The 22,347-nt window shown below is 42.5% G+C and overlaps 1 protein-coding gene across 1 annotated transcript in view; it reads left to right on the top strand.

Annotated features, from left to right (window-relative positions):
* Window positions 1–22,347, top strand: part of NDRG3 (NDRG family member 3) — a gene marked incomplete in the record, with an annotated part of 646,357 nt that overhangs the window by 584,351 nt on the left and 39,659 nt on the right. The window contains 1 exon segment of the mRNA XM_044090166.1: window positions 6,916–6,954. Within this exon segment, the coding sequence (XP_043946101.1) occupies window positions 6,916–6,954 (39 nt within the window).

Here is a 22,347-nt window from a genome sequence, read left to right as displayed (position 1 = left end):
AGTTTTTTACCAAAGGGGATGACACTGCACTTTTTGGCATTCAGCTTGAGGCCATGGCTCTGACACCAGGCATCTGTCTCAGCGAGGCCCTTCTGTAGGATGTCCACATCATTCGGGGACTTGACTATGGCTCCAAGTTTGCAGTCATCTGCGAACTTCGTTAGCCAGAGGCCTTCTGTGTTAGCCTGTGCTTCAGAGAAGTAGATACCAAACAGGAGAGGTCCCAGGACCGGAACCCTGTGGTACTCCACTTGTCACTGTTTTGAGGTCAGATTTGGAGTCTGCAACTTTTACAGTGTGGGTTCTGTCAGTGAGCCAGTTGGCAACCCATTTTGTGACGTAGGGATTTATACCTAGTTTAGTGAGTTTAGCTATAATTCCAGAATGGGGGATGGTGTTAAAAGCCTTGGCGAGGTCAAGATAGGCTGTATGAACCACCTTACCCTCATCTACAACTTTGGTGACTGCCTCAAAGAAGTCGATCAGGTTCAGGAGGCATGATCTGCCTTTCACAAACCCGAACTGGGTGGGATCCAAAGTTTGGAGGTTACCAATGTTTTTGTTTGAGTTCCATGATGATGCATTCCATGGCCTTGCAGACCAGGCTCGTCGGGCTGATAGGTAGATAGTTCCTGTGATCAGTGGTGGCTCCCCCTTTGTGGAGTGGGATAACTGTTGCTGTGCACCATTCAGTGGACACAAAGCCTGATGCAAGGCTATTGAACATGGTGCTTAAGTGGGGAGCCAGTTCATTCTGAAGTTCATGTAAAATGCAGCCTGGGATGTTGTCTGGTCCCATGGATGCTGTATTTTTGGCTTTAGAGTGCAGCTTTTACCTGCGTAGTTGTGATTACAGGGACTCTGCTTTCTTCCTGTATAGATATGGCCCCTTTAGGGGGTGAGGGAGGGTAAAGTTAGCACTGAACCTATCTGCCAGGATGTTGGCAATATCAGTTGGTTCTATAAATTTCCTACCTTTGTGCTGCAACTCAGAGCAGATCTGGGTGTTGCCATCGAGATTCTTGACATAGCTATAGAATGCTTTGTGGTTGTCCTTGGAATTAGTGGCGATTTTGTTTTCGTAGCTAGCTTTGGAGGATCTTATAAGGGATCTCAGCTTCTTACTGAGGCTGACCTGGGAGCTCCTCCACTCATGGGATTTTACTCTCTTTTGCAACAGTTTCTTCCTTCTGTTATACAGTTTGTTTATGGCAGGGGATCACCAGATTGGCTTCCTTTTTTTGGAGGATAGCATATTGGTTCTGTTTGGGATAGCATGATCCATGCACTCGTGTAAGAGCTTATAGAGTGCATTTGTGTAGGATTCAGCAGTTGTAACTGTATTGTCCATGTGCATGGGTGTCATGAAGTTCACCACTTCTGTCTTAAGAAGCATGAAGTTGGCTTTGGAGAAATTTTTTATTGTGGTTTCCTTAATCGGGGGTGAGGGCGGGATGTGGATATCAAGGGTGATTAGCTTATGGTTGGATCAGACCAATGAGGAGTTGACTTCAGGTGTGGAACACCGGTCACTCATGTTGGTAATGACTAGGTCTAAGATATTGTTGCCCCTGGTGGGGGTGTGGATAAGTTGATCCAGGGCATTGGAGTTTATGAATTCCAGAAAGCGTTGAGCTAAGGAGTTGGTACACGAGTAGTTTTCCCAGTTAATGGTGGGGTAGTTGAAGTCGCCCATTATTAGGGTGTTTGGTTGAACCCTAATATTTTCCAGTACATCAAGAAAAGAGGAGTGGGAATCCTGGGGCATGGTGGGGGATCCTGTAGCAAGCTACAATTTGGATTGCAGTTTTGCCCGGAGTTAGTTGCACTTGGATAACCTGGGATGCATTATGCTGACCAACTAGTCTGGAGGTGTGGATATCCTTAATGAATATGGACACACTTCTGCCTTTGGTGTTTCAGTCCTGGTTACATGGTCTTATTCATTTGAGGATTTGACAGAATAAGAGAACTGGAATTTAATATGGATTTTCTGAAGTAAAAACCTGTAGCTCTAATTGTCATTATCAAGTGTAATCCACTACATTTTCTTCCAAAATCCAGTTCAAGAAGGGTCAGAACAAAATGTTGATCCAAAATCCAAGACAGTTGAGACGTATGTCCCCACCATCACTTTTTTGTTATTAGCCAAGTCCTAAAATAAATGACCAGTAAAAAAGCCAGTAATGGATTTGATAGGAATTCAGCAACTCTGGAAATGTGAAGGGGTGTGCAGAAATGAAACACTTGTAATTGTACTCAGAACTTTGTTCAGATTCTCGACTGCTACATCAGTTAAGCTGGGAGAGGACTGACTCAGTAGTAGGTAGACTATAAGCCTGTATCCCCTAATTTTAATATATGGGAATGTCTGACCTACTCAGTAGTGGCCTAAGTGTCTGCTTGTTTATTGGCTTCTGGTTTACTTATGAGTAAGACAAGGGTTTTTCTGTTTTTAGGAAACTAAAGCTTTAAAGAAGTCTTACATTTGTTTTCCCCATCTTACTCAAAGAACTGAGTTATGTTTTTAATGTCTACAAACAGGTTTTCTCAAGGGAGCACATTTTGTAGTTGAAATCCTAGTTTGTCTTGTAAGGACCTGGAGACTTCTAAAGAAATTTGCTCTAGTAAGTCAGTTATTTAAGAGCATTTGTATACCCAAGCTGGTGGAATTGTCCCTTGAAGTCAAAAAGCTTGCAGAGTAGTTATCGGTCACTGCTATTGTAGACTTTATAATTTCTTCAAGGCACTGTTCCAAATACAGTGACAAAAAGAAACTGAAAGGGAGTTCATGTAATGGCAGTTGAAATCAATTTTGAAAGAAAGCATTTCCTAAATTAAAACAATGGAAACAGCAGTAAATAGTCTTTTGTAGAATTCAGTAGAACTGGGTTACTTGAGGATGTCAAGTTTTAACATTCTCTACTTTTTAAAAGAAAGTGTGATGCAAAACTTACCCACAGAGCAGATGTTATAAAGAAATCTGGTACTTTTAGCCTATGTTGCTGTTTACTGGACATGGAACCACCAGTTTAAGTGAAAGTGGAACTTTTTCAGAGGACTGGTCAGTAGCAATCCTTAACAGGTTGTAGCATGAAGAGTGTTCTTCATTCTGTTAACTCCTTCAGGTTTGCAGGGGCATTGGAGCCTGCCCTAGCATTCACTTGGTTCAATACATAGAAAACTAAAGTTTAATGGTGTATCAGCCCCATAGTAAGATGCATATGCTGACATACATAGCTTGCACACCTGTGGGCAGTTTGGAAGACTGCCAGTTCACTTATGGCATATCTTTGGGATGTGGGAGGAAACTGAAGCACCTGGTGAAGACCTACACCAATACAAGGAAGACATGCAGAATCCACACACAAGACGTCTCATCCAAGAGCTAAAGAACCAAGCCATGTGAGGAGGCAGTGCTGACCTCTTCTTCATCCAGTTTACTCTATGGACATTGAAATGACTGGCTTTTTAGAAGTACACCCAAAGACTATGTTTTTTGTCTCCTGTTGGCTCTGTAATCAGTGCCGTAGGGTGAAAGGGGCACCTAATGAGTGCCATCTTCAAGTGATCGTTAAACAGTCATGTGCTTTTTAGACAGTTTGTGAGTTGTCTAGCTATCAAGTTTGATATTACCTTGGAGGAAAAGTACAGGTTTGAATCCACTATGAGTCCCCAAAGATGCACTCTTTGCAGGGATATACTGCCTGGAGTATGCTGTCTGAATGCACGTTTGGTAAGCTTTCAGGTAAAAAAAAAAAAATAAATAAAAATAAGATTTTTTTTTGGGGGGGGGGGGGTTCAAGCCCTGTTGCGCACTCTGTAGTGTGACAAACCTTAAAACCCTGGAAAAGAGAACGCTTAAGGGTGAAACACTGATGGAACAATTGCAAACTCACAGTAGAACCAGCAAACAGTAAAAATAATTCAGGGAGTTTGGCCTTGGGTGGTGTCATGGGGAATCTACTTTTAAACAGCTGTAGATTGTCCACATTTGGAAGTTAGACAGTTTACAAACTGTCTAATAAGCAATTGTGATTGCTTAATGACAGTTTGTAAGTTGTCAAGCAGGGTGGCAAATGGATGTGTTGCCTTGAGGCATTGCTAAAGGTCTGCCTCTAATTTTTGTAAGGTTACAACTTTCAGATTCAGTTGTATAAAATTTCTGGGTTCAGGGTTAAGGTCCATTCATTTGACTGCAATTCACAGTAAAATGCAAGTAGAAATTTTGTACTTACTGTAACTTGGTATCTGGGTTGTCCTTTTTCATTTATCATAATGGCTGTATCTTATGCTTTCTCCTGTTTAAAAAAAATATATATATATTTTCCTAGTTTTGAAGGCCTGTTGGGTGGGCTAACCATGGACAGGGATGTATGGGAAGCCAGAGTCTGGATAGAAGCTGGACTAGTTCTGAGGGGTGAGGAGATGCAACTCTAGGCCTAGAGAATGGCCTCTGTGCAACTTGGAAGACTGACAAACCCAGTAATCCTTCCCCCTCCCTCCTCGAAGCTGACAAAGCCTCAGAAGAGAAGGTGGACAACACCCTGAATCCGACACCTCCAGATAACACCTGCTCTAAACTGTCAAGAGCTGAAGCTGTGAGAGGTAGGGATGGATTAAACCATGTTGGAGCTGAGGCCAACCTCCCAGAGTCAATGCTGACCTCTTGGGTCTGGGACCCGCTCTGCTTTGACAGAGTCTGAACCAAGCAGTCTTGGACACTGCCGGAGTTGGTGTGGATCCTCGTATCTGATGACATCTTTCTTGAGGTATCTATAATCTGGGTTACAAAGCCAATGGTCTGATCAGAAGAGGAGTAGCAGTAAAGGAGGACGGCGCTTTCACAGATCTGAATTGGGACCGAGACTGTAAAAGCCCCATGTCAATCTGAGCCTTCAAGAGGCTCCGCATCATCTTGTCCATATCTGAGTGGAAAGTCTGGATGACCTGGAAGATATAGAAGGAGTAGACCTTACAGGCAATTGTGCCAGCCTGGCTGGAGAGAGAGATTTGCTGTGCCTCTGAGTGTGGCTCCTACACCTCCAATCTGAAGCTCTGGAATCCATAGAGAGAGGGGAGCTCTTAATAGTCAGAATCTCTGACTGGTCCAAAACCTCTTTGGGATCCATCATTCTAGGATCCGAAGAGGATTTGCTCCAAGGGAGGATCACGCCCAGAGAAAACGACACTGGATCAGAGGAGCCTTTCAGACCCGAAGGTTTGCCCTTTCTCCAACTTGATGGCTTGGATCTTTCCTCCAGTCTGGGGGATGAGACCCCAGGGAGGCAGAAAGGGCTCTCTTCAGATGTTCCTTGCCCTCCTTGGGATCTTTGGAGGGGCCAGGCTTGGCAGGGGTCCGAGTGCCTCACAGTCCCAAGAGGTGATCAGCACTCGGGCAGTACACGCATCACAGTGTGGAATCTTATGCCCACAAGAGGAGCAGTGCTTAGACTGTTGGGTTACTGTCCATGACGCATGCGGCAAGGAGTTAAACATTGCTAATGAAAAGTAAATCTCTAGACCACCAAGCATACTCGCACACTTGCACACAAAGGGTATACAGAGAGTGGAGGTTAAGGCAAGGCAAAAAGGAAAAACACCAGTAGTACTTATCTGATACTCAAGAACACAAGGCAGTCACGTCCACGAAGAGGGGGGAAGGGCCCTAATGCAAAGTATGTGTTAGTCAGGAGGGGAGGAAAAGAAGAAAAACGTAACTACAAAAGTTTTTAAATCTAGAAAAAAACTTTTTTTTTTTTTTTTTAAGAAGAGTAGGCGAAAGACCCAATCGTGAGGATGAATGAAAGAGACAACATCAGATCAAACTTTAATTGGTGCAGTGTATCAAGCAGGGATCAGAAGACTTGCGGTCATATTTAGTTATGAGCAGTCGAAGTTTATTGAAGTGTTAAGTGTTCTGCGGGAGTACATTTATTTGCTTGTACTTTAGATTTTGCATGTTGAAGATGTTGTGCTGGCAGCTGTCCTTGCTAAGTTTTGTTTGAATGTAGCTTAGTCTGTAGGTATAACAGAGCTGCCTTGTAGAAGGCAGCATCCATCTTAACTGTGACTTCTGTCTCCTTGATGGTACCTAGAAGTGTTCTTGGAGCATCAGCTAAGCTTTCAGGAGCATGGACAGATATCTCTGGGCTTTTGCTTAATGTCCCTGCATTTTCTGATTTTAAGTTTCCAGAAGTGATTCTCTGTATAGTGCTCATTAATATCTATGCCAGTGTTGGAGCTTTCAACTTTGCATAATAAGAACAGAGTATTCTAGACTGTGTTAACTCACAGCCTTGGGGAAAAAAAAGGCTAATATATTTTTTGTGGAGACTTCTAGTATGCAGTTCTCTGCATTTGGATGTACATAGACAGTTGGACTTGCTTCAGTTCAGTCTACTTAACTACCTAAAAAAGGATGTCGTTGCACTCTAGTAGCTCTGCTTGCAAGCACTGGATACTTGGGATCTTTTACCCATTTATCTCAGTGTAATTTGCAAGCCCTTTGGCATACTGTTTTCCATAGCTTGAAAGGATCTTGTTCTGTCCCTCTTAGCTCTACCAGCAGGATATGATGATCGGAAAGTTTTTCAGCAGTGGTGCGTTGGGAATGGACCTGTCATCTGAACAGGTTTTGAAATAGTTTAGACAACTAATGGGCAAATGATGCCAATACAAAATGTGCACTAATCTTTTATGATGAACTATGGCTTCCATTTTACTAACTAAAATGTTTAATTTCCACTGTAGACCTGTCCTGTCTAAAGTTATTAAACAATGTATTGCAGCATACACTGTATCAAGGGGTGATGACCAGTAGCTCAGTTTAGGTGTCTTTCAGTGTACCTGAGAACTAATTTGTCTTCTCTGTCCATCCTGTTCCCTTCCTCCCCCCTCCCCAAATGCTTTCAGTCCCGTATGTTCAACTCGGCCACCTGAACAGCGAGTCAGGTACCTACAACTGTCTTTGGCAATCTAATCTCTAAATTGTCAAATAGTTCATGTAATGTCATTGTTTTGCATTGTTTGTGTTACATTTTGTTTGCTTCTTAGCATGTGGAATGATCTGTGCAAATCATGACTGTCTAGATGTAAGTATGTTTCTTCATTTACTGTAAATTTACAGGAGGTGCTGCTTCTTTTCCTTTTTGTTGCTGTTTGAGGTGTTTCTTTTATTTTAAATGTTACTCAGCCAGTGCATGTTTGTAGATTGTTGCTTCCCTGGGGAATGAGATCTGAATAATAAGTAGCATCTGAATTAAAGCCGAGCAGCTGATCTTACAGATTTGGTAGTAAGTGAACATTACCCAGAACACATTGTTAGTTGATGTGCATGCTGACATTTAACAGTAATTTATTCTTAGAGCAGTGTGCAGGATTAAATTGTATTGCTTTTAAATTTTCTGATTTTTTTTTCTTTCAAGTACAGGTATCGGGACTGAATTGTATTGCAGTTAATGTTCATCTGTTTTTTTTTTTTTTTTTTTTAAACAGAAGATTGCTTTGTCATTTTTTTGGACTTGGCGCTTTGGAATAAATATAAATTGCGAAGCATCTTTGTTGGGACCACTTTGTGGGTTCCCAACAACATACTACTTAGTTACTCAGAAATACTGCTGTTTTAACTTAGGCTGCTTGTCCAAAATGACACTTATCAGTAAGCCTTACAGAAATACAGTCTTATTACTGGTTGCTTTGGTTCCTGCACATAAAAGGCTGTTTTCTCCAAAATGGATTTGCATTTGTGACATTTTCAGGAAGTTGTCTTGGGACAGTAGAACAAATAGTTACACTTAAACTGAAAGATCTGATGTTATTAATCTTCGTTCATTCCCTACTGATTGGTTATCCGTTCCGTCCTTGGAACTGAGCCGGCCAATATCAAGCTTGCATCAGCCAAAAACTCTTGAGCCAAGGTCCTACCCAGAATGCTCTGCTCCCTGTTACCTCAGATCTCGTTTGCCACATTGCTGAACAGTCGTGTTAAGCCACTCTCTCAACTAAATGTCTAATTTTTTGACAGTTTATATATTACTCTAAATTTTTTTCTCAAAGTTTATTCTAATTTTTTTCCTACCCTATCGCACACTTTAGACTCTCTCCCTGTAGTCTTTTCCCTTTATTTCCCTCTTTTCTTACCTTGTGGTAATTCTCCATTACCATCGTTGGTAATCCTTCCTTTTCTCTTTTTACCCTTTTCTTGGGTAGCCGTTATTCTTCCTTTTACTACTGTGCTTCTTCTCCACACTAGCTATGTCGAGTAAGAAAAGTTCAGTTGGTTTCAAGCAGTGCAAGGATTGCGGCTGTTAAGTTACCACTTTTCGATGGCCATGACTTGTGTGTCTACTGTCTTAATGTCTCCCACCTGACTGTAGATCCTCTGTGTGGGATTTGTAAAAACTTCTCTACCTGGACTCTCAACGAGAGGAAGAATAAGTTAATTTGAAAGGTGGTCTCTAGTCTCCTTTCTCTGAGGCTATTTCTGGGTCGGAGGGTTCACCCTGCAAGAGGCGTTCATCCTCTTCTTCATCGAAGTCACTCCCTCTGGAGATCTTAGGGAGTCGACTCACAAGAAGGTGAAATTGATTACTACTGTGGCGCTGCCACCTGTGACCCTGTCAGCTCCAGGCTCGGCGCCGCCCCAAATGATCCTGACTACAGCCATGTCTCCTTTATCGGCACCGGAGCTCCCAGTGCAGACAACTATGGTTCCAACAGTTCTGTCACAACCCCTAACGGCACCGTCAATACAGGTTCAGTCCCCATCGGCACCGTTGGTACAGTCACCTTCGGCTCCAAGTATGACTCCTCTGTACTCCACGGCACAGGCTTTTTCGGCACCAACATGTACTTCAGTGCAGTCCTTCTCTGCACCATCTTTATTGCCAGTGCAGACACTTTCCACTACGGCATCGTACCTTTCGGAGCAGACCTTTGCCTTTACGGTGCAGACACCTTCAACTATTGCGGCACTGACATCTTCAGCGCAGAACTTTTCCACACCGTTTTCTTCGGTGCAGATTTCCTCGGCTCCGAGCTCTGCACCTATTAAATTAGCAAGGACCAAATATGCCCCTTCATTGGATCCTTTTGCAAGCAGTCAGTATAGTCCTTTCCTAGAAAGGCCAGAATCGCCATCAGCCTACTCCATGAGGTCAACCAAGAGGCTTTCTGAGCAGGATGTGTTGCGGCTTGTTGACCAGTTGCTTGTGGCCAGAGGTCAAAGTCCATGTTCCCTCATTCAGGTGAGCATAATTTGCTTCCAACCCCAACATATACTCCTCCTTCGACTTCCAGTCAAGTCTCAAAGCCTATTACTCCGACAGCAGCTTCCCTCCCTCCGACTCCAGTAGTGGCTCTTACTTTGGAACCAGAGTTGTCCTTGTGGCCTTCGGTGCACTGGACATCGGGCTCTTCTCAGGCCAGTGGCTGTGCTGTTGGAGAGGGCATTCCTGGCTCCACGCCAATTTTTTTCTATGGTACCTTCCAGAGATGCTCTCTCTCTCTTACAGTTCATGATCCTTTTGAGACTCCTGGTCTGGGGGCGGGCTCATTGGGATGGGGTATGACCCCAGTTCTGAGATTGTCATGCTCTGTTCTGAGCTCCTATCCCTCCTTGGGTGGGCCAGCCTTCCAGACCATAGAGAGGGTGATTGCCTCCGCTGGCAAAGCTTATTTGTTGGAGTTCTCTTCCCCCCCCCCCCTCTGTGCTGCAACTGCCACAAGCTTCAACTCCTGGACACCAGGCACAAGAGCCTCAGGTCTCTCCTCCTTAGGAAACCCTCTCTTTGCAGTCTTCCCCAGAACCTCCCACTGAGGAAGCACCCCACAAAGCATCATGTAAGAGGAAGCACATGGACTCCACTGAGGAGTCATTGACTGAAGATACTGATTTTGATGATGGGGAAGGGTCCCCATGGTCACCCTCTGATGAGGTGTCCTTTGGTGACATCCTCGAGATTCTTAGAGGGGTGAGTAGAAGCCTTCTAATCCTTCCTCTGAGGAATCTGTATTCCTGCAGGCTTTATGTGCCCAGCCCCCTATTTCCTGGGTCACCCCGCCTGCCGATGAGCTCATTCAGCTCATCGTGCAGCACGCGTAGAAGGCTCCTGATACCATGGAAGCGATACCAAAGAGGCCAGATAAAATATCATCGCCCCCCACTGAGTACCCCCACTAGTCATGTGGTCTTCCAGTAGATGCTATGGTGGTGGTAGCTGCTACTAAGAAGGATTTGGCAGAAGAGAGCCAAACTGTCCATCCGCCCAACGAGGAGTCCCAGGCGATTGACAGTTTAGGGAAGCATGTGTTTGCTTCATCGACATTCGCCGTAAGGTCTTTGAATTATTTGGCACATTTTACCAGGCTTCAGCGAGATCTTATCAACCAGCTTTCTGAAACCTTGGTAGGAGCGGTTTCTAACGAAGTCCGTGATAATGTGGCTTCTCAGATAGCCACCCTAGAGTCCATTACTATCTCTTCCATACGACTTATTTCTCATGCAACAGAAGGGGCGGCTAGAGCGGTAGGCGCAGGTATAGTCGCCAGATGACATGCTTGGATGCGCCTTTGTGACTTTGTGGACTCCTTTAAGGCTTCCTTCATGAATGCCCCTATAGAGGCCACTTCTTTGTTTGGCCCTAAAGTCAAGGATACGCTGGCACAGTGCAAACAAGATGGCAAGACCTTGTCTGCTGTTTGTGTCAGACACTCCACTCCTCAGCGATTCTATTCCAGAAATCAGAGGAGTGGAAAGATCTGGTACAAGAAATGACAGGGTTCTTTCCAGGATGCACATGCCAAGTTTTCCCCTAGAGGCAGAGGGGGAAACACCAATGGAAGACTCCCCTTTCAGGGCAGAGGAGGTCTGTAAAACCAGGATTCCAGAGATTCTTTCTCTGGCCCAACCCTGTCAGCGCTCCTGAATTATTGCCCGACTGCTCACATCTGGAAGCGGTTGGGGGTCATTTCTCCTTGTACCCTGCTGCCTTCAAAACATAACCTACTCTTGGGTACATCAGATTATTTCCAGAGGCTATCACATCCCCTTCCATCTTTGCCCAGTCACATTAAGAGTGTTACCCGACGTTCTACCCAGTCAAAGGGAAATAGCAGCACATGAAATCAAAAAGCTGCTACAAAAAAAAAAAGTCATCCAGACGGTCCCCTCAGACCAGATATGATACGGATTTTACTCAAGGTTCTTTTTAGTGCCAAAAAAAGACAGGGAACTGGAGACCAATTCTAGATCTCAGTACACTAAACAAATTTGTAAAAACAGACATTCTGGATGGTCATGATTCAGTCTATCCTTCCTCTTCAGGAAGAAGATGATTGGATGTGCTCTGTAGATCTTCAAGATGCATATTATCACATAAAAATGGACAAACGCTCAAGAAGATACCTCCGCTTCAGTATATGAGACGGTCACTACCAGTTTCGAGCCCTGCCTTTTGGTCTCTCTACAGCCCCCTGAGTGTGCACAAAATGCATGGCAATGGTTATCATTCACGACTTCAAGGATTCCAAGCATTTCCATAATTAGATGACTGGTTCCTTACTGCCCCCACCAAGCGTCTACTAGAAGAAGCCCAGTATACTGTCTTAACAGCTCGAAGCCTGGGAATCACTATAAACTGTGAGAAATCCAACACAACCCCATTTCAGTCTTTAGAATTTATAGGGGTACTGTTGGACACAGTAAATTACACAGCATCCCTTCCAGAACACAGACTTCAGAGAATAGGACAACAAGTTCAGTCGCTGCTCTGTCACCACAAGTCCCCAGCTCGATCTGTACTTCAGCTATTGGGGTCAATGGCAGCTTTGATTACCTTTGTTCCTCTAGCCAGATTCCACATGAGACTTCTTCAGTGGCTACTTCTTACTCAGTGGTACCCTCTACAACATCCTTTGTCTTTTCAAATAAGAGGTGCAAGCAAGATTTACTCTGGTGGACATCTCGAAATCCCCAACAATGGTCTTCCCCTTTCAACCCCCATCAGCCGATAGCCACGGTGACCACGGACGCCTCCCTGATTGGGGGGGCTTTGTCAGGGAAACTCGGTCCAAGGCACCTGGTCGGGGACAGAGGCCCTTTTGCATATCAATGTCCTGGAACTGAGGGCAGTGCTTCTAGCATTGCAAGCATTTCACTTCATCCTTTTGTTAGGGACTATTGCGATCCAATCAGACAAAATGTCTGTGGTCTGGTACATCAACAAACAAGGAGACACCAGATCTTGCCCGTTATGCCTAGTGGCCTTGAGAATATGGCAGTAGGCGATAGCTCACACTCACTTTCTGATTGCAACACACACTCCCAGGAGCTCCAACGTGATAGCGGACAAATTGAGCAGATGCATTCTACAGGCTCACGAGTGGTCCCTCAATCCTCTGATAGCGGCAAAAATCGTCAACTGCTGGGGCCAGCCTTGCTGTGACCTATTTGCCTCACCAACCAACTACAAGTGCAGCAACTACTTTTGCCCTGATCCCCCCTCGGGGACAGTCACCAAGGGACGCTCTAGTCCACGCTTGGCCCTCTGGTCTTCTTTATGGCTATCCTCCTCTCCCTTTCATCTCCCAATTTCTAAAGAAAGCACGACAGTTGAAGAGCAAAGTGATCCTCATGGCTCCATATTGGCCTCAATAAGTCTGGTTTCCCTTCCTCTGGCCTCACCTGCTAGATCATCCATGGATCCTCAGTCCATCACCAATGTTCATCTCCCATCCACAGGGTCTGATTCACCCCAATCTAACAACCCTGAAACTGACAGCTTGGTTTCTCCACTTCCTATAATTGCCAGGCATGAAAACCTTTCGTCCCCTGAGCGCAATGTTCTTATTGCATCTCAAATCATCCACCAGACTAATCTATCTTAACAAATGGTAGAGGTTCTCTCTATGGGTAGCAGATACGCAAAAAGATCCCTTGTCAACCCCGGTCTTGGTGGTATTGGATTACTTATCCCATCTTTTCCACTCTGGGGTGTCTGCCTCTACTATCCGTGTACATTTAGCTGCCATCTCAAATTTTTATATTGGTTTTCAAGATTCGTCACTTATGTCACGCACACACTGTAATAATTTCTTGAAAGGGGTTATCCACCTAAAACCTCCCTTTAGAGAAGCCGTACAACCTTGGGATTTGGCTTTTGTTCTGCAAGCTTTAACAGCTCCACCCTTTGAACCTGCGTCTTCTTGTGATGCAAGATATCGCTCTTGGAAAACTTTGTTTCTGATTGCAATCACATCGGCCAGGCGATTGTCAGAACTTCAGGCCTTATGCATCAAACCTCCCCATCTGATCTTCCATAAGGATAGGGTATCACTGAGAACCATTTCTACCTTTTTAACCAAAAGTGGTGTCAGAGTGATCTATCAACCAGTCTATTGATCTCCCAGTGTTCTTTCCCAACCATTCTAACAAGGGAGAGTATTGCCTGCACTCCTTGGATGTTCATAAACAAATACAACTTTATCTGGACAGAACAAAATGTACCCGTAAATCAGACCAACTGTTTCTGGCTTTTTCTGGACCTAGGTGGGGTCATCCTGTACCAAAAGTTACATTGGCTTCATGGTTGAGAAATTGTATCACCTTTATCTACAACAAAAACTATCTCACCTTGCCTTATAGAGTCAAAGCACATTCTACAAGATTCTATGGCAACTTCAGCATCTTTCCATGCTACGGCTTCCCTCAATGATATTTGGTCAGCTGCAACTTGAGCCAAATCTCATACCTTTATTCTTATTTACAAATTGGACTTGGCCTCCAGAGGTAGAGCTTCTTTTGGCTCCATGGTGCTCAGGAATGTCCTTCCATGAGGGCCACCCAGGAATACAGGTAGCTGGGGACTCTGTCCCATCAGTAAGGAATGAACGAAGATTAACAGCATCAGATAAAGAAGTTACGTCTTACCATAACATTCCATCTGTTTTGTTGATCTTCGTCCATTCATTACTTCCCACCCTCCGTCCCCCTTCCGGGGGTTCTTTGTTGATCTCATGTACTCCTTTCTTGTAGGTCTGTTATGACCCGAGGTAGCTTTTACTTTTATCTATCAACTTGCAAACTTGATCTGAGGTAACAGAGAGCAGCGCATTCTGGGTAGGACCTTGGCTCGAGAGTTTTTGGCTGACACGAGCTTGATGTTGGCTGGCTCGGTTCTGAGGACGAAACCGATAACCCATCAGTAATGAATGAACGAAGATTAGCAACACAGATGGAATGTTATGGTAAGACATAACTTCCTTTTTTAGGATTATTGCAGTTTTATTTTTTTATTTTCTAATGCCTTTTGTGATACTTCTATGACCCTGTTTACAAATGCCAGTATCCATTTTGCGTTCGCATTTTCGTAAAATCATTCGGATGACATATGGATATACCTAGCCTTTTTGTTTAACCATTGCATCAGGTGATGGCACTAAAGACAGGGACAACAACAGCATATCAAATGCTTGGCTATCAATATGCTATTGTAAAAGTTATTTTATTAACTTTTAATGATATAAGGCACTTTTTCCATTTGTTATGTAATTTTAATCTTAATTTTAGGTGAAATAGCAGTACAACTCAAGGTGAGTTGCTTTGATCCAAATCCATAGGCATGGGCACTCTGCATGTCTGACATACAAATCATACTGCACAACTCATTGCAGAGCTGTGGAATGGGATACATAAGAGCCAACTTTTGAAGCGAGATGCATAGGGGTGCACTTTCCATAGACCACACCCACAGACTACTACATTTATATGCGACTCTGAATAATCTCTCTCCTTAGTAAAGCAGAACTGCACTTCTGAGTAGCCAGGGTTCTGTGAGTAGTAGAGCCCTTGCATACTAAACGCCATTTGCTTGCCTTTGTGTAGTATGACTTGCGTCCTTCATCTTGTCACACTAAAGAGATGGTTCTGATATTGAGTAACGGTCAGAGAAAGATGCACATATGTCTTCAGTGAAATGAGTGGGAAGCAGTAAAAAGCACAGCAGCTGTATTGGCTTACTGATATTAATTCAGGTTATTAGACAGGATCTCTGAAACCGTGTGAAATTTCTAGCAAATATTGCAGGAGTCTTCTTGAAACAACAGATAGAATGCAGTTAGTTGGTGATTACAGATATAAAGACCTGCGTACAACTTTATAGTCATGTGATGTTAATCATTAGACAGTATTCTGTAATTAATTGGGGGTCTAGTATAATTTAGTTCTAAGAAGGGCACTGATCTTGAGAAATGTGTATTTCATGTGGTGGATATAGTGTAATGCAATTCTAAAATGCCATGAACTAGGCTTTCATGCATGTGACTGAGAACTGCAGTTTTGACAATTCCTGAGAAATAAACCATTTAAGAGTAGGAGGGGTATACATATTGTTTTACATATTTTGTGTTGGGTGTAGTTAGAACATTTTCATTTAATTGCATTACAATCCTTGAGCTGAGAAAGTGCATATATAAGTTGTGAATATTAATAACCTAGAAAATTAGAGCAGATTGATTTAAACAATTTGTTCAGTAACTTTGTATTTGGACAGTTGACACTTCAGTATACATTTGTGAGAGATTCTGAGCTGTTCTTTTTGGTATATTTTCCATTATATTTGAAGCATTTGCAAGTGCCTTGTGACTGACTTGCTTACAAGAAAAATTCAGACTACGTAGAACTGTTCTTCATTTTAGGGAGCATATTGTACCACATTGCTGCTGTAACATTTGAAAAGGCCCTGTCACCTATTACTAAGTCAAATGATTGTCATAACACGGAGGGTTTCTTGAGTTGCGGTTTGACTTGACTATAGGTGGAGTCTCAGTCTGTTTCTCTGTAAGAGATGCACCATACTAATAAGGTGGCTCTGACTGGAATAAGAAGCCAGAGAGTTTTACTTGGCAGATGTAGCAATGTTTTCTCACTAGAATGGAAGTGTTTTTTTTTTTTTTTTGCTGGTTTGTTTTTGTGTGTGTGGAAATTGATATTTGTATACCATGTCCTTCCTCCCTGTACCCAACAGGACTGAACAATCCCCAGTAGAGCATATTGCCCCGTCCTTACACCCCCCCCCCCCCCCCACTGCAATTGAAAGGACCAGTCCTGGTGAAGATTTTTTCCCCACTTCAGGAACCGGCTGCTGTAGTATTTCTCCTTGTGTTACCCAGCCCTTCAGCAAAGTTTCAAATTTAAGATACTGCCAGGAAGCTGTTCTTCTGCCATGGCTTTCTTTCAATGCCAGTCAGAACAGTTTCTCCATTTAGGCTGTTAAACTTGCCATTCCTGATTACATGACTTCTGTTGAAGATTATTTCAGCTGCTTTTGTATATGGGTAAAACCTGGGCCTCTGCTGTTCAGCTGTGAAAGTTTTGCCTTTTTCTTCATTTGAAACCTATACTCTTCACACAGGTTGCTTAAGCAGTTCCTTCCAAGTATCTTGTGTTTGGCCTTCTATAAAGAGCAATTTTGATCCCAGCTTCAGGATTTTTTAAGTTAGCCAGGCTGCCATTGGAACGCAGGGTACCTCTGCATATTTGTTAGATATCCCAACATCATTCTTCTACAAGCTAAGTATGTAAAAGGTATGCAGACTGAGGTATATTAAGGAAGGCAGTTCTGCTGGCCCTGCAGTTCATCTCATTGCATTTTAAAGCAGCAGACTTAGCAGGAATGTCATCATGTGTTTTTCCAGAAGGACTGGCTTTCCCCTTAAAGCTCATGGCAGATGAGCCATAGAATAGTAGTTTTTCGTAAGTAGTGTTCTGGAATTCCTTTGGTTAGGTGAATTCAAAAGACAAGGTGGAAGATGATATATCAGGCTGATAGTTGTTAAGGATGTATTAGCTTGATAGGTTGGCTGTCATTGCAAGTACATTTCCAGAAGATAGTGAAAGCTGTTGGGATTGTTTGAAGGATGTGGTTGCATGAAGTGGGAGACCTTTCCAGTCTTCAGATACTGTGAGAGTTGGTTATGAATGATAAGCTTTGTAAGAAATCAGTTCATTAATCAAAGTGTTAGTTGTACTATTGTAATAGTGATCCTAGTGATGGATGGTTACCTGGATGATGCAGGCCAGAACAAAGTAAGTGAATGAAAAGGGAAGAGTAAATAGATTACAGCTAACAAAAGAAAGTATTAAAATCAAGGTAAGTCTTCCGGTACAGGTGCTGTACTGTAAATTTTAATAATGGGTAAAAATTAGCAGTGTTAAAGAAAATATTGTAAATGCATATTTGGTGAAGGTAAAAAGAAAAAATTTAAAGTAGTAATTAAAAAGTGAAGAGGAAAGGAAATGCTAGACATAAAGAAGTGAAGATGGAAACATGTTAACTAGATTATAAGTTTGTAATGAGTGTAATGCAAAATAGGTTTGTGGATGAGTACAGAAATGCTTGTAGGTGGTTTTGGAAAGCAGGATGACACGCAAGAAATGTTTGGATTATGTAGATTAAAATGACTTGTAAGGGAAGTCTAGATTTAGAAACCCCTACACCAGATATTCAGTCTTCCACAAATGTTTTTCTAATTTTAGTGACTTCCAAAGTAGACATGTAAGCTTTGGTTATTCTATAGTAAAGATAATGAATTGACTGTTCTTAGAAATTTGCCTTACTGTAGTTACTGAAGGAGCCTGGCTGAAGCCTCATGTTGAAAGATCTGATATAAGGAAGTCCATCCTCAGGCAAGAAGGGCAACTCTGCATCTAAAGCTTTCTCAGGCTAGCTGTGCATCCCCTTTTACCCATGATGGGCCTACCTCTCAAAAACTGTTTTAGTATGCTGAGAGATACTTTTCCTGAAGAGTTACTGAAAAAGCTACCATATTTCTATCCATTTGCCATGTGGCTTCAAACTGCTTTTAAGCAAGTTTATTTACTTGACAGTTTTCCTGTTGAACTTCCTTTTTCCCAGGCCTTGGCATTTGCTATCCCTCTCCCGTAACACTTTTGATGTTACTATAATTAGCACTTTGCTTCTTTTTCTTATCCTTGCAGCAATGATTTTTTCCCTGTTCCTTGGTGCTGTACATTTCTGGTGTTTAGATGGACATTTGTTTTGTTAATACCATGCTTTAAGATTCTAGTTTGCCCGCAAGTGTGAAAAAATGGGTTTGCTTTAGAAGATGTTGCTGTAGTTTATTTGTCTTTTGTTTACCAGGAAAGTCTGACTGGACAAGTGCCCCTTTTCAGCAGAGGCCAGGGGAGAAAAGTTGCAGTACAATTCTTTTACATGTCTTACATATATTTCATATAGTCCATGTTTACAAAATTGTTAGTCTTCTAAATTGCTTACATTCAGTATTATTAATACAAGATGTTCTTCGTGTTTCACTGTTGCAGTCATTACATTTAGGGTAATCAGCTGGCAGGTTGCCCTCAGTCGGCCTGAATTCCACTAAGTTATTGGAATGGTTTAAATGCTATACATAGAGAAAGGAAAAGTTGTTTTGGTCATATTGATTTACATTGTTAAAAGGAGTGAAACTGTTAGAGTTAGGTTTGTAGGAATTATGATTGGTATACTGATAGGAAATGTACTTGTAGTGCTTTGGATTTATTAGTAATGAATAAGTGAAGTTAATAGTGTTAGTAGAAAAGTAATATAATGTAAGAGAATATGTGATTGAATAGGTGGTGAATATATTTGAGGGTGGGGGGAGAAGGAATGAGTTTTGAATTGGCCTGCAGCAAGGCATGGGCATGTCCACTCCTGATTTAGATGTTTGAATGTTATTTTAAATCTGGGTAATTTTTGATTTTAGTTCTAATGGGATTCTGTTCCATTTCCTGTCGACAAGGTGTGAATGTAGGTAGTCATCTGCTGAGTTGTATGATCTATTTGCAGGTAGTAATAGTTTGTTACCAGAGTGGAAGTCCCTGTTTAGGCAAATGTAGTTATAGTGTGCCTTTTATTGAGGGGCATTTATCTGATGAGTAAACAAGTTTGTGAGTAGTTAAAGTTGCATGGTTAATAGATAACTGGGTAGTTCAAGCCAATTTAATAATTTTAGGGCTCGACTGATGATTTACTGAAACGTTCCCTATGTTGTAGTAGCAGGAGGATAATTTGGTTAAGTATGTGGTATTTATGTTGGTTAGGTCTGGAGAAGCATATAATAGTGATGGGAGTAGGTAGGTTTTAATCAGTTTTTCCTAAGGGAGTTTGTGAGATTTTGACTTTGTAAAGGGATCATAGTTTTTGGTGGGTTTTTTTGATTACTTGTAGGATATGATGGTTATATTTAAGGTTATTCTCTGTTATGACGCCCTGTAGTTTTGCTTGTGTTACTGTTTCTATTTTTGTGTTTAGGGAAGTTCTGTTGAATGTATAGTTTTGGTTGAGATGTTGTTCGGGGGTAAATTGAATAAGTTTAGTGTTATTGGGGTTTAGAAGTAAGGAGGTTGTATTTTTAAGACAGGGTTCTATGCCAGTGAAAGAGTCCTTGGTGATTTGTTGTAGTTTGCTTAAAGAAGGAGCTGTACAGATAGTGGAATCCTCCACATGCTGTATTTTTGCATAATGTGTGGCTGTCTAAAGTTTATACTCCCTACAATCCCTCCTCACACTCAAATGTAGACATCTTTGCAATTACCGATACATGGGTTAAAGCAGCACTGAGTAGCCCATCAGTGCAAGGTTTCAGTGCCTTCCACACTTTGACCAGTAGCTGCACACGCATGGGCTAAAGGTGGAGGTGTTTCAGTATACATCAGTAACTAGCGTATCCCTAGGGTGGGCAGAATGACATGTTGGAGTTCCTCCACATGCAGATTACCATAGACAAAATCCCGTACCATTTCCTAACCAGCTGTGGGTCACCATCTATGTCCCAAGAAGGTCACGGTGCATACTTGGAACTACTGGAGACCCTTGCCATCCAACTTAACACCCTACACATGGGAGACTTTGGAATTCCCAGTCTATAGAGGGGTAATTACACATCCTCAAATCTACAGGTACAGAGCTTCCTGTACTTTAAGTACAAACACCCTTGACCAAGTAGTGAATATACCCCCTAGAGGCACAAACATGCTGGATCATATGTTCACAAATATGGGAAGAACACTGCCCCCTCAATGTCTTGTCCTCCTTGGTAAGGTCCAGCCAAAAAGTGGTCAGCTCCATAATTCCATTAAAACCAGTAACAGTTGGGAACTATTCCAAGGCAAATTACCTTTTTTAAGTGATGGTTTGTTAAAATTCACTGCTCCTCCAAACCCCAAGAATACAGCAGCCTATGCTGAATTGCTCTCAAACTCTGTACCACCATGTCACTGGCTGCACAGAGACTACTGTACCTACCAGATGTAAGCCAAGGACTAGACCTAAAAGCAAACTGGCCTGGTGGCATCCCAAATTAAACAGGATTTTCAGCAAAAGGGAAATAATTATGACAAAAAGTCAGGATTATTCCCATAAAGATTAAAAGTGCTCTCATCAAACTAAATATGCAAGTAAGAGGGACTAATCAGGTCAAGCAAAGCCAATTTTAAGGTTAAGATAGCCTCCCAGATGAAAGATGACCATAAGCTTGCCTTCAGCTATGTCAGAAACCTCAAGGTCAGCAGATACCCGTGTGTTGAACTGGTGGTTAATGGGTACCATGTTCACCTTGCCTGGTGATTTATCACAAGTCTGTTAGTGGACAAATTCAGTTTCAGTTTTACCCCACTCATGCCCCCATAAATACGTTCAAACATAACCCCTCCAATTATAACTAGAGATCATATACTGGCTGTGCTTGCTAAAGCTAAGAACATGGCCTCAGTGGGCCCAAATAACATCTCTGGACGCCTCCTGAACAGTCTAAAATATGAGTTAGGACCCCTGGAGTCAAATAACTGTAGAATTAAAACAGGCTTTGTACCACATGAATGCAGGACTACGACAGTCATCCCCCTTCATAAGGGAGAACCTTCAACAGTTCCTGGAAACTACAGACCCATTAATCTGACTATTCTTATTTTCAAAGCCACGGAAAGAATTATGGAAGTTATCAGCAAGGAAATAGAAGACCTCCAGGCACCAGATCCATCCCAGTTTGATTTTGTCAAAGGTAGCTCATGTTTACTGAATCTGATGGAGTTCTTTGAAAAGGTCACCAAGGCAATGGATGAGGGGAAAATTATGCATACTGCCTACCTAGATCTAGCTAAAGCATTTGATGTAATACCCCACTCTGGCATTGTAAACAGACTTACAGAACTAGGTATAAACCCTTTTATATCAAGCTGGATAGCTAGCTTGGCTCACTGATAATACCCAGGAGGTTAGAATCAGTGAGGCCACTTCCACAAAGAGGCTGTTCACCAGTGGAATGCCCCTGAGCTGTGTGCTAGGCCCACTCCTCTTTGGCATCTACTTCTCGGATGTCAAAGCCAATGTCAAAGGCCTCTGACTAACCAAGTTCACAGATGATTGCAAACTGGGAGCAGTTATTGAATTCCCCCCAAGTTAGCACCCTTCAGGAAGGTCTAGCACAGACAAACACTTGATGCCAAAGCAATGGCTTAAAACTCAGAACCAAGAAATACATTATAGTACCCATTGGGTAACTACGTCATCAGTAAAACATTCCTAAAAGCTGAATCACTAGTCGTGGATCTGGGAATGCATGTAGATAGTAACCTAGCATTCAACCAACACGTGCCCAGTGTAGTAAGAAAATCCTTTGTTGCTCAACTTGTAAGCAAGGCATAGCTTCTAGTTCTAGAGAGGTCATCATACCTCTCTACTCTGCTCTCATCAGACCAATCATTGAGTATAATGTCCCTTTAGGTGTATACCTGGCCAGGCACACACACCAACTGGAATGTCCACAAAGGTTCCTTACAAAAAGAATACAGGGAGTAAACTCAATGTCTTATGCTGATCGCCTCAGCCCTCTGTCTACTCTGTATCATATAGACTTCTGAGAGGTGATCTTTACAATGGCATAAAAGGCATCCATGGACCCTATTTTGATCAACCTTTTGCACATCTGCAAAACAAACAGCATCCGAACTACTAAATTAAGACTTACATTTTGCTTGTGATGTAAATAAAACATGTTGGAGAGATGGATTTGTTTTTCAGAGTTCCTATTGTCTGGAACAGGCTCCACTTCCAGGTGAAGCAGAGTTCCACCCTATCCTTATTTAAGAGCAGCTTAGACCAATGATGGGGGTGATGGGGAAATTCACCCTTGGTTTGGCACATATGTCTCTGAACAAAGATGGTCAGTAAATTGCCTCCTGTATAAATCAAATTTGTGGTTCACATGTGGATTGCATGGCTAGGCTTATAAGGACCCTAGTGGTGGTTAGCCTAGTATACACATATGAATCTCTGAGTACATTATATA

This window comes from Protopterus annectens, chromosome 12.part0 (genome assembly GCF_019279795.1).
Source record: "Protopterus annectens isolate FY-2018-M chromosome 12.part0, PAN1.0, whole genome shotgun sequence".
NCBI lineage: Eukaryota > Metazoa > Chordata > Ceratodontiformes > Protopteridae > Protopterus > Protopterus annectens.
Note: the sequence above shows the minus strand (reverse complement) of the source record. Positions and strands in the feature narration are given on the sequence as shown.